Source organism: Priapulus caudatus, unplaced genomic scaffold (genome assembly GCF_000485595.1).
Source record: "Priapulus caudatus unplaced genomic scaffold, Priapulus_caudatus-5.0.1 Scaffold13, whole genome shotgun sequence".
Lineage (NCBI taxonomy): Eukaryota > Metazoa > Priapulida > Priapulimorpha > Priapulimorphida > Priapulidae > Priapulus > Priapulus caudatus.
In genome coordinates, this window is record NW_014577074.1 from 428,828 (window position 1) to 442,005 (window position 13,178).

The 13,178-nt window shown below is 37.8% G+C and overlaps 2 protein-coding genes across 10 annotated transcripts in view; one reads left to right on the top strand and one right to left on the bottom strand.

Moving 5' to 3' along the window:
• LOC106808443 (nuclease EXOG, mitochondrial-like) overlaps nt 1-1,424 on the top strand; it is a 14,690-nt gene extending 13,266 nt beyond the window's left edge. For 3 of the 4 annotated variants that reach the window (XM_014811169.1, XM_014811186.1, XM_014811193.1), the window contains exon 5: nt 150-1,424. In XM_014811169.1, the coding sequence (XP_014666655.1) occupies nt 150-705 (556 nt within the window). In that variant the 3' untranslated portion in view covers nt 706-1,424. The remainder of the gene's footprint in view (nt 1-149) is intronic. The other variant, XM_014811178.1, reaches the window with a different exon arrangement.
• Nucleotides 1,425-2,137: 713 nt separating this feature from the next.
• LOC106808392 (mis18-binding protein 1-like) overlaps nt 2,138-13,178 on the bottom strand; it is a 20,457-nt gene continuing 9,416 nt past the window's right edge. Inside the window, exons 6-17 of one of the 6 annotated variants that reach the window (XM_014811129.1) lie at nt 11,165-11,514; nt 10,478-10,614; nt 9,125-9,268; nt 8,754-8,944; nt 6,755-7,220; nt 5,126-6,601; nt 4,774-4,897; nt 4,505-4,647; nt 3,899-4,047; nt 3,556-3,722; nt 3,354-3,456; nt 2,138-3,094 (exon numbers count right to left, since the gene is read on the bottom strand). In XM_014811129.1, the coding sequence (XP_014666615.1) occupies nt 2,978-3,094; nt 3,354-3,456; nt 3,556-3,722; nt 3,899-4,047; nt 4,505-4,647; nt 4,774-4,897; nt 5,126-6,601; nt 6,755-7,220; nt 8,754-8,944; nt 9,125-9,268; nt 10,478-10,614; nt 11,165-11,514 (3,567 nt within the window). In that variant the 3' untranslated portion in view covers nt 2,138-2,977. Of the gene's footprint in view, nt 3,095-3,353; nt 3,457-3,555; nt 3,723-3,898; nt 4,048-4,504; nt 4,648-4,773; nt 4,898-5,125; nt 7,221-8,753; nt 8,945-9,124; nt 9,269-10,477; nt 10,615-11,164; nt 11,619-11,648; nt 11,702-13,178 lie in introns of those variants that run through there. The other 5 variants (XM_014811125.1, XM_014811116.1, XM_014811131.1 and 2 more) reach the window with 5 other exon arrangements.

A 13,178-nucleotide genomic window follows, 5' to 3' on the forward strand; every position in this document is an offset into this window, starting at 1 on the left:
TTTACTAGAATCCCACCACTCCACCACAGAGTCACCGCAGTAGACGTCAGATGAGCGCTGTCGCTCTGCGGCACTTGTTTTCGGCATGTAATGGTAACTACACATATATTTTGTTTTGGCCTAAGAATACATTTTTGACAATTTTACAGGTTGGAGCTGTACTGCCGTGACTTAACCAAGCGTTTCACGGATGTGCGGATAATCAGTGGACCACTGTGGCTTCCTCGGGAGCAAAATGGGAAAAATATGGTCACCTACCAAGTTCTTGGCAAGAACAATGTGGCCGTGCCCACTCACTTGTTCAAGGTTATCCTTGTTGAGGGAGCATCAGGTGGCTCTCACCAGGCCCTGTCAGCCTTTGTCGTGCCAAATGAGCCCATCTCCAAGCATCAGCAACTGAAGGATTTTCTCGTGCCACTTGAGCATTTGGAAAAGGTGGTCGGCTTTCGCTTTCATCCACAGCTAAATCGAGCACTGCTGAATAATCTGTGCAAGGTCGACGAATGTCGACTCGCGTCGGCAGACGATTTGGAGTTGTATTACATTCGCAAGAACCTTGGTGCTGCATCATCAACAAAGCAGCTAGATAGTGTCTGGAAGGAACTGGAGCGTAAGAAGCTGAAACCTGACAAGCAACTCATGGATATGTATAACAAGAAGAGGCAGCAATTGTTGCAAAACGCAGAGAGAAAAAGTGAACTGTGAGAGTGAATGAGCGATATGTAGGTGCTCAAAAATTAATAGTGGGATAGATTTTAACTCGCCCTCCACTACAAATTTACTCATCTTCCTTTTAAAAAAATTGTCCAGATGCTATTTAATACGAAAGTCAAATAAAGAAATTAAGTGGCATTTAGATGCTCAAAAACAGGTTAAAACTAGCATTTACTGATGCTGTGAGTGCTTGCAATTTTGAACAAATGGTCGTGGTGGTTCATTTACTTTTTACGAATTACATTCATCACTTCACATGGCTTTGTGCTAAATGTGGCATCTTTGGAACATCTTTATGTGGTAATTAAGAACTGTTAGTGTTTCCAGGAACATTTATGACAGCTTTTCGTTGGGGAATGCAGATTTAACCAAAATGGTACACGAACCATGTCAATCACAGGTAGGCAAGGTTCTGGGCGAGTTAGTTGCTTTAATACGCGTGTTATGACATGCAAGCAGAAGGTTCTATTGTAGAACCCTTTATACGAATATAATAGATACTGTATAGGAGGACAAGTATATGTGATTATGTCTATAATATGATAGCTAATTTAGATAGTTAATACAAAAAATAAATAAATTTTGTCATGATAGCTATAAGCAATACAGCTGACAATTGGATTTGCACAACTAGTTGTGCCATCAGTGTTGTAAGCAAATTATTATTGACAGTTTTAAAATATTAAACAAATATTTTAATGAATTTGGAACATTGTTAGTGTAGCATAAGTTGATCATACTTGTAACTGAAAATATGTATTACACCTACAGTAGGTTCCCTTTAAAATGTCACATTTAATGTTCATTTTAGTAATGTAATGAAAATGTTTCCTTTGTGACTCCATGCTAAAACGCAAGAATTTCTCCTAGCATCAGACCCTCCCAGAAAAAGATGGGCATAGCTCACAGTTTCGATTTGTGGCAGTGCCATTAGTCCAAACTGCAGGTACCTTTTTCTCAAGTTAATGAAAAATCTGATATATTATCTAAGATCATAAGTAGCCTAGTCACCAACGCAACAACGATAGCTCAAAATTTATCTAACAGCCCAAATATAAACATTAAAAGTGAAGCCATTTATAGCAATGAAGATTCTACCCTTTTTCAGAAAAGGTAGCTGCCAGCTATCATGCTTAGAAACAAGTATCTATAATTAGCCTTAAATTAAACCAGGATACTAAACTGCCAGGTCTAATGATACTGGTGCAGTATTGCACCAAAAAAGTGATGATCACTGTAGAATCTGGATTAGCTCTTTCCAGTAACAACAAAAGCATATCACTAGCTGTCAGATGAGCATTGATGACATGCCGCACTAGCTGCTTGCCTTAGGTAACTGGGCGTTTACAGGCCAATGGACGGAGTTACAAGCACACCATCCAACTAAGTCACATGAGATGAAAAGATCCGAACATACTACAGGTTAAGTATATCAGTAAATGTATATAGGATCTACATATTTAAGCATATATAACACATTTTATTATACAAATGGTGATACTAACACTGTAAGAGAGGGCACTTGGTTAAGATGAGTGAGCTGTAGCACTTGTAATAAATCTGTCAGAGATTGGACGAAATTGAGATTACATAAGCATACATACTACTAAACGAACTTTCACAAAAAAGAAACCGATGCATAGCATGGCATATACAACACAACAATGGCAATTGGCAATCTCATATAAAGTATTCAAACTAAAATTCCATCGACTCCTATTTCACCTCCAACATATATATGTACACACAGTTGATTCATGTGGTAGACCCACGATTCATCATCCACAATGAACATAAAATATACTAACTGGAAACTACTGGACTCCTAGCCTATCCATGATATCTGTACTCAACAGGGGATCTATGTTTTCAACCTGCTATCATGAGGTTGTAATATAGATATTATGTACATTCCCTCATCATTAGCAAAATTATTAGAACACATCTGCTGAAAGAACACTTTGAATATTCTGCTCTAAACGTTGTACATAATCCTATTGTAATGTACTTTAGGCCCCAGATTGTAATCACAATTAGTTTTACTAGTACAGATAATACTTAGTATAGGTACTACGAAATATCAGAACAAATTGCTACCTTATGTAGATTGCTTACATAGCCTGCAGCATCGAAACTGCAACTCTTTACAAAAAACTAAAATAAACATGAATGCCATTTTAAAGTTGGGTTGTAATCCCTTTTCAAACAACCTCTATAAATTATTAAATTTAAAAGGGTCATGGAGTCAGGGTCAGTGGGTGTATTATGCATCTGACCAGTAGTGATCAAGCTCTTCCTCAGATTCATCAGAGTCTGGCCGTCCATAGTCAATTGCACCTTTATTTTCTAGGACATTTTTTGCAGCAGCATTGTTGATATCCTAAAATATAAGATGTTCTCTGTGGTACACATTCATAAAAATATAGATACACGTCCAATGTCCTATTATGATGACATATCTGCCGCATCCCTGAATTTATCTACAATGCAATGTCCTTTATTAATGTTCACGTAACTGTGATCTGGGGGGGAGGGGATTACTGTTAAAACGTTAAATCACAGCCAAGTGTCTGTTTATGAGATAGAAAGTTGCGTAAATATATTCTCAAGTGCACACAAACATTTAAAAGCTCTAGTACCTTGCTGTGTTGGCTGGTGGCTGACTGTAGTTTTGAAGGTTCTGGTGTGGCATGATCAAATCTTCTTCCTTGATACTTATGAATATATCGATCAACTTGATTTCTGAAATACATATAATAGCATTACAAATAAAAAGGTTTTTAACACAAGAGCAATTTATTTTTCTATCTGTGCCACAGAATGATTGACTTGGACACTTACATGTTTGCACTAAAGACGACTGGTGTTGTGAAACTACCAAACTTGGGTGTCTTCTTTTTGGATGGTGGAACCCATGTGATAGCTCTCTCACCGGGCGTTCTCATGAAACTCTTCATCGTACTAGCACTCAGAGAATCCATGAAGCTGTCTCCTTCTACTAAGCTTGCCTGCAATATGTGTGTAAGTTAAGTTTTAGATGGTGAAGGGAACAAATTGAGTCGGCATGGTAACAATGATGCAGTTGACATTGATCTCATGATGCCCTAAAACGGCAGGATTGGACGTGCTATGGAAGAATTGATCATGAGCATACGCGGAAAATTATCTCTGCTCATGAAATTACCTTAGCTTTCTTCGGATTATTCCTAAAGGGAGTTGAATCAAATAGATCGTCCTCACTATACCCCTCATCATGTTGCTCCAACATATCTCTCATCTGTCTCTTGCGTTTCATCGTTCCCTTTTTCGCTGTTATCAGAGCTGGTGCTTTAGCTAGAATGACGGTATTTACTTAAATTACTCGGGTCACCTTGTTGCTGCATAGAAACTACACAAAAAGACTACTAGAGAATTACTAACACAAATTCACTGGCCACAGGCATATGAGCTGTAATTAGTTATCTATCTTACTTTCAAGTCTAATGCTTGGTATATAAACTGTGCTCCACAAATACACTATGCTCCACAAATACAATGTGCATGTTGCCATATATTACTTATATGGATCACTAAGATATAAACATATTTTATATAGAGATTCACGTAACCGAATTTGCCGCTATCACTATATATTTGGTTAGTGCATTCATCTGAATAATTCACAATTCTGGTAAATGCAGAATGAAAATGAAAGAACTAAATGAAAATCAGGCTTTGTAGTAAGCACTGTGGTGAGCCCACTGCTACACTAGATATCCCAATAATATGCACTCCAGCAAGTTATTATTACCTTTCTTCATTGACTTTTTCTCGTCTGATAACTCATCATCTTCATAGTAGAACTGATGACATTCCATAGCTGTCCGGTTGCCCATATAATTAGCAACGTCATTCCAGAAGGTTCGTGAGGATGGATTAAATCTGAGCATTGTTCTGAGAGTAAAGACAATCAAACTTACACAAAGATGTATATGACAGTTATAAATAAGAATTTAACCTACACATGTATCAACACTTAATCATTCCATCTATTTATTAACAATAAACCAGCAGGATTACCTTTCTAGCTTGCTAACGTCTTTTTTATCCCACACGGCATTTTTGTCTGCTTCCAGTTGATTACAGGTGCTCCCACGTGTAGAACTAGTACATTTTTCTACATATTGATTGCGTTTTCCATCACCTATAATCCAATCAATTGCTTGTCTTTCAGGTGACATGTTATGTAATTTACTTAGCAAAAGACTCACTAGATAAAAATCAAAAGGCCTACTGCTTAGGGTAGATTAGAATGTAACGTTTACTACAGAAATGAGTTCTAACATCCATAAATTTGTGGAAGATATTGACACCATAATGACATGGCTAATGCTACAGACTGTAATAAAAAATAAACCGTAGATTTACTAACCGGATGACTTGGTTCTACTTGATGCCTTTGGAGTTTCAGTGATGGCGCACGTCATTTCCACTTTAGAATCTTGGACCACGGGCACTCGAGTATGCCTCCAGGAAAGCAGAGGTGGAGTATCTAGTTCATCATTATCATCATCACAAAGGCTGATAATCCTGTTCCTTTGTCCCAATTCCTCCCCTGCTGACTCATTTAGCAGTAAAACTCTAGCCTTTCTGCTTTTTTCTATTTCATATGTAGTTCCACATTCCTTGGCTTGTTTGTGAATGTGTTTTTTATTATCTAGTATATTAGCCTTTTTTAGCACACCATTTCGCTTTTGTTCCAATCTCTGCTTTGTTCGTTTCTCCTCAATCTCATCACAGACTCCTGCATTTCTTATACTTTCTCTTTTCCCTCTTCTCTTTGACCGCCTTAAAGGTTCCTCCTCAACCTCACTACCCGCTACTTCATTTTGCACACCTTTACTTCTACCTTTCCTTTGTCCAACAATACCTTTTGTAACCACCTGATATTCTTTATCATTTCTTACGCTGTTTGTCTTCTCTATCTTCTTTGGCCGCCTTATAGGTTCCTTTTCAACCTCGCTATCTTCTGATTCATTTCTCGTCCTTTTTCTTGATTTTCTTTGGCTGAACCGAAATACAGGTTCCTTGTCCACCTCATCATCCCCTACTTCATTCCTCATTGTTGCTCTTTTTGCTCTTCTCCTGATCTGTCTTACAGGTTCCTCTTCAACCTCACTATCTTCTGCTTCATTTCTAATTTCTTTTCCTGTCTTTCGTCCCCTTAACAAAAATACAGGTTCCTCTTCAACATCATTATCATCTACTTCATTTTGCATTCCTTTACTTCCGCCTTTCCTTGATTGTCCCATAAGCTCCTCTTTATTCTCACTATCTTCATTATTATTTCTCTCGCTTTTCAACGGCTCTCTTCTCTTTGACCGCCTTATAGGCTCCTCTTCAAACTCACTACCCGCTACTTCATTCCTCATTGTTGCTCTTTTTGCTCTTCTCCTGATCTGTCTTACAGGTTCCTTTTCAACCTCACTATCTTCTGCTTCATTTCTAATTTCTTTTCCTTTCTTTCGTCCCCTTAACAAAAATACAGGTTCCTCTTCAACATTATTATCATCTACTTCATTTTGCATTCCTTTACTTCTGCCTTTCCTTGATTGTCCCATAAGTTCCTCTTTATTCTCACTATCTTCATTATTATTTCTCTCGCTTGTCAACGGCTCTCTTCTCTTTGACCGCCTTATAGGTTCCTCTTCAACCTCACTACACGCTACTTCATTTTGCATTCCTTTACTTCTACCTCTCCTTGATTGTCCCATAAGCTCCTCTTTATTCTCACCATCTTCATCATTATTTCTCTCGCTTTTCAACATCTCTCTTCTCTTTGGCCGACTTATAGGTTCCGCTTCAACCTCACTACCCGCTAATTCATTTTGCACTCCTTTACTTCTACCTCTCCTTGATTGTCCCATAAGCTCCTCTTTATTCTCACTATCTTCATCATTATTTCTCTCGCTTTTCAATGGCTCTCTTCTCTTTGGCCGACTTATAGGTTCCTCTTCAACCTCACTACCCGCTACTTCATTTTGCACTCCTTTACTTCTACCTTTCCTTTGTCCAACAAGACCTTTTGTAACCACCTGATCTTCTTTATCATTTCTTACGCTGTTCGTCTTCTCTATCTTCTTTGGCCGCCTTATAGGTTCCTTTTCAACCTCACTATCCCCCACTTCATTCCTCGTTGTAGCTCTTTTCTCTCTTCGCCTTAATCGCCGTATGGGGTCCTCTTCACTTTCACTATCAACTACACGTCTCACTCTTTTCATTCTCGTCGACTGCCTAGTTGATTCCTCCCTAACTTCACTATCAATTACACCACTTTTTACTCCTGCTCTTCTCTTCCTTTGCTTCACTGCCTTTGATGATTCTGCTTTAACTTCACTATCTATCAACTGCTCTCTTCTGTGGGACACATTTGTGAGCGTTACATTAAACTTACTACCCATCGAGTCATTTCTTTCGCTCTCCATCTTTGTATTGGTTTTAGGAGTACTGGTGCGCCTGCCGAAACGCTGAAACAGGCATCAGTTTACATATTAAATTAAATGATAATTATAAGAAGTTACTTCATATTTTCATTTCAAAACACCAATCTACCTGATATTTGTCAGTATATTTCTCACTAACCATCTCAATTAACATTTATTGTTGGCATATGCATAGCCTTGTGTTCCTATGATGACAGGAAAGCTTTCTGCTCCACTCCCATGAATTAAAACATAGGCTCACCCTATGTTTGTCATTTTCTCTTCAACTATTACCCACCGATTTTGATAGTCTATTTCAAGAGCACGTAAACCCTAGAGCGAGCGATGATAAAAACTGAAAACCATATTTTAAATTCAGTTGAATTAAGTAAGGTAACATTACAGGTACATCAACTTAGGTTATGCACATAATTTAAACAATGTACTACTTTTAGTAATCAGCAATTCTTGCTAGAATTATTGAGACCCACCGCTCGTCCATGCCACGTTCTCGAGCCGAGCTAGAAGTGCATACACTAGACGTATCTATACCAGATTATTATAGGCATTTTCGGTTGGGGCACGAGAACTCTCTCTCTCACTCGCTCTCTCTCTCTCTCAGCTTTTAGAGCCGAAGAAAAGTTGGTGTTTTCGTTAGTCATTGACCATGATTTGACGAATAAGATCAATGAAATTAGGGAACATATGCGATGTACATTACGTGTATGTACAAGGAATGCTGGTTGCATCTAGGCCACATTGTTTTCATTAGTTATTGCAGGGCAAAGTGATTGAGTGTAGTATGTTGGTGTTGTCAATTATCAGTATATTAAGTTATAATCACCACAGAACATGTTATATGTTACCATAGTTATGGCCTGCCCATTGTGTTAGCCTAATAAGAGCACTGCCAAATAAAGATTATGGTAAAATCAGCTGCTGCCGGTAGATTACAACTGAATCATTAAAAATCACTGAGTTATTTCTGGCTGTGATAATCGGAGATCCTCTATGCACTTCTAGCTCAGCTCAGCAACACAACGGAGACAGTTGGCTGATCCTATTGATTCAAGCAAGCACAGCTGATAAAGTGGAACGTCATTCAAACTATGCGGTTAAAATATTTAATTTTAGTGAAAACAAATTTTATGTTTTCATCTTTATTTGCTATAGAGTTCATGTGCTCTTGATTACTTGCTCAAAAAGAATTGCTGGGCACGTGGTTGCTTCCCCTAGTGTTCAGGGAGGAACACATAGGGACATAGATGTGACATAATCATTAAAAAATAAATTATTGGTCACATTATGTAAATGTGCACGTGACACTATCATATCATTAACCAACACTAAAAAAATAAAAATAAAGAGAACTCCCACTGCACATGTGTTTAAACGTTTGCTTTTGCAGATATATTCTGCAAACAACTTATCAATGGAAAATTCAGTAATTCAATGCAGTACTTTCTTTTCTATTGCTATTACTAATAATTATTTTGGCTGATCAAGTTCAGCTATAGGTAAACTATCATTTTGTTTTTATACATCCGACATTCTTTTGCCCCAGGAAAACGCTCTTACTTGTACCGATTTATAATTAATGGTCGGTGTTAAATGATCTGCCGTCTCCACATGTATAGTGACATGTCCATCTTCAGACCACTGATTGGTCATTACCCTTGACCCAGTCCAGTAGGCGAGTGGAGGTATGACTGTGCGGCCTGATCTTGACTGTGGCAGGTCCGCCACCTGCAACTTGTCATCATTCCACACTGCCAACAGAGATAAGTCCACAATGCATACCTAATTTCCAGCTAAAGAATGCTTGGTTTACTGAGTCATTCATTATAAAAGGAATAAATAGGAACTCAACTACACTTCACCATGCCATATGTTTGTACATACTTTATTTGAGTTGTAACGCATGAATACACATAAAATGAGATCCTCACCCGATGTGCACAATATGCTAGTTGAATCCAGGCAATCATCATCATCATCGCTATCGTATCTCTTGTAATAGTGATTTTTAATGACCTCTTTCCAGTTCAATGGGAAGCCAGTTGCAAAAGCTTTAAGCACTGGGACTGTCATATCTGCAAAACACAAAAGTTACATAGTACTTTATTGGTGGTTAATAATAGTTTACTTGGCTATCACATCTGTAAATGCTAACAAGAATACAGTCTAGACCTTCCCCTTTGAGCCTGCGTGATACTGAACCATTTCCATTCACTCAGCTGTCAAATCAGTGACACCAGAGTGACACTGTGTGCAGTATACAATTTCATTAGTGACACATTACTGAGGATAGAATACGGCAGCTTTAACCTAGTACAATATTAATATGGGTCCACATACTATAACACTGATTATGACAAAAATAATCTGGATTTATATTTAAAATACAGTAATATCCCACGCTACAACAACCCAGGTTTATGTCAACTTACAGATACATTATTTGTAAATTATTACCTCTTTTACTTACAACTTGAAATGAAAATTTGCACTCGGGTAACTTTTCAAAAGAATTAGTGGGATTTTCTACCCAAAAATGTAGTGGTAAATCAGTAAATCACTATAGATAACATTCATGTAATTAATATGCAACCAGCTGCTAACACAACTGGGGGGCCTCTTTTATATGTGTAACATACCGCTATGATATAAGACGGTTTGGCCTACACGTGGACTGCTTATGAATTGTATTTCTGTAATCAGCCCCCCACCCCACCCACATCTAGTATAGTCTAGGTTCACATCACCTATTTAAGAGCAGTTCACAACGACCACAACTGCTACAGTGAGCCGTACAATTGAAAAAGAACTGTAAACAGGCAGAACTGGCTTTAAGGTTAGAGCCTGGTGACTACCTTTAGAATTTACCAAACAGAGGAAAGATGGCTAGAAGGCCAAACCTTATGGACATGGACAGACGCAATAGCACAGTACTGTTGCGGTGGGAGGGAGTGGAGCTGCAATTTTCTCGTGTTTCCGCCTAGATTAGTAAATTTGTTGCCTGCTTTTTTTGCAGCAAGTACTTGCTACCTGGCATCAAAGTTCATTTCTAACCTCTACTGTGTTACACCATCAGATAATTAACATATCTGTTTGAAAAGGATTAAGTGCATTCATAATTATCATTCTAGTTCATCGTTCAGCCAAACGATTACCCGTAGGTATGCACATCCAATTATATATCGGAAGCCAATAAGAAAACGTTATTCACATTACAGATTTTTCTGTTAACAATGGTTATTGGAATGCAGTATGTAATGTATGGTTATGCTGTATTGCCCTACCTGGTTGTGTCCAGGCAACCTTAGACAACGGACCACTGAGCCTGTATGTTGAGCCACTGATAGTCTGTACAACTTTGGCAGTCACTCGCTTTACAATGGCAGCACTATGCCAATACCGAGCAATTTCGTCACCATTGCTACAAGAAATAAAAAGTAAATATTGTGAAAATAACTGACATAGCATATATATCAGATATATACATGTTTATCATTGTGCAAACACATGTATTAATAACATTTGGATTACACAAAATGTCCAGAAAGATGTAGCCGGATCTTACCACACTTTTTATCATAAAAAAGAGATATACATCACTTGTACACAACAAACACATATTGGAATTTAAAAATGTATGTCGAAGTAAAAGGAGTCTATCAATTGATAGACTCCTGAGAGTATTGTTATGCAAAAAACACAAATGATCAAACACAACTGCACATCCATGACATCATTTGCTAGTTTATAATACTTGGCTGCCACACCCTTAGCTATTCCTATTACAGATGAATCAACACCAATAAATATTTACTTTGTTTAACAAATTAAGTAGCATTCAAATACAGAGATTACCATTATGTTGCACTTGTAAGTAGGATGAAGGTAGGTTATGATGAAATATGATGGACACAAAATCTTACCCCACCCCGTATGATTATATAGCTGTAAATTATATAATATATGCCTACCTTAATTTTTCTTTAGATCCTTCCAAACAGATCTTGCCAGTTTTCCCATTTCCTGCCTTCATGATTGTCCAGTTGTACAGGAATGTAGGTTTGCATTCATTTGCAGCACACTTTTTTCTCATATTCTGATGTTGTGTTGCTTTCTCTTGATCCTTCTCGTGTGGTGTCATCTTCTCTTCTTCTTTCTCATGTTGCACCACCTTCTTTTCTTCCTTTCTATGTTGCATCATCTTCTCTTGTTTCTTCTCAGATTGTGCCACCTTCTCCTGTTCCTTCACATGTTGCATCACCTTCTCTTGTTCCTTTCTATGTTGCATCATCTTCTCTTGTTTCTTCTCAGATTGTGCCACCTTCTCCTGTTCCTTCACATGTTGCATCACCTTCTCTTGTTCCTTTCTATGTTGCACAATTTTCTCTCGTTGATTCCTATGTTGCACCATCTTCTCTTGTTCCTTTCTATGTTGCACAATTTTCTCTCGTTGATTCCTATGTTGCACCATCTTCTCTTGTTCCTTCTTATGTTGTACAAACTTCTCTTGTTTCGTTTGCGTGCTCATTACGAGGACATGGCTAAACCCTCAAGTGTGTTCGACGTTGTGTCAAGGCAATATGTTATGATTTGTTGTAGTAGAATAGGTATATATGTGATCTACGCTATCATGATAAATTCATCCCTGAGTCAATAAGACACTTTGCAGTAGATTAAGAACTCTAACACTGCATTCTAACACGAAAACATACACCTAGCTAAATGGAAACCCTAGGATAAGTGACAGAGGACATAATCATGCCTATAGATCATCATGCAGCTTGCGTGCAGATGTGATTATACTAGAGTGATAAAATCACCGTACTAGAGCGTTATAGGAGTGTATTTTCCTGAAAGTGCAACGCAACGTCATAATAGCATGAATTATGTAATGGTACTTGATGACAACGGTAATTTTTTTAATGTTATAAGTAGCTGATTTATCTAAATAAATTTGGATGCAACCCAAGAGTTATTGTTATATTTATAAATGCATGTATATTGTAATGTACGTATCGCTCGTTAGTTATGTTTGAGTTTGGAAGTATATATTATATCTTTTAAGTCAATCAACTGAAGTGAATTCTATTTGATGTTATAGTATGTAATGTATGCAATACAATTAATCATATGATCATGTGAAGCGAGTTTATGTACTCTATGGAGTGTAGATGTGGGTTTTGAATTGTAAGTTTTTAGGATTCTCACCTATCATTATGTCCAAGTACAGATTACTCTAGACAGCTCCTATATGACAGTCTTAATGACAATCATTTGCTCATGCTCTCTTAAAAGTCTTACATAGGACTCATCTATAATCGATTATAGAACATGTTGCCATACACATCTCATTTGTTCCGTTTATGCCCTTCTTATTGTCATGCCACCAATGGTCGACTAAAGTTGTTTGCACCTTCGTCTCTTCCTAGTCCATTCCAGTGCTAGCTCGTCCTCCCCACCTCCATCTGACCATCCTAATAAGCAGTCATATCACTAAGATCACCTACTGCCTTGCATTTTTCTACTTCTATATTATTCTTATTCATCAATTTATCATTTTAATTCCCTCTATATTCAACAACCAATCATTCTAATATTCACAAAACTCCTTGTCCTCTTACGAGTAACAGCACAAAATTAGATTGTAGAGAGCGACTATCCAGTCCCATGACGAGACAGAACAGTCGAACAGGACACAGTGTGAGAAGGATCAAGAAAGGTGGCAGCACCATGAGAAGGAAGTCAAAAAAATCGTGGCACAGCAATAACAAGGAACTCAGATATGGTGACATCAAGCCATTGAGAATGATCAACAAAACGTAGCACAACATAAGGAACAAGAGAAGGTGGCACAATGTAAGAAGAAACTAGAGAAGGTAGCACAACATAAGAAGGAACAAGAGAAGATGGTGCAGCATGAGAAGGGACAAGAGAAGGTGGCACAATGTAAGAAAGAAACTAGAGAAGTAGCACAACAATAAAGAA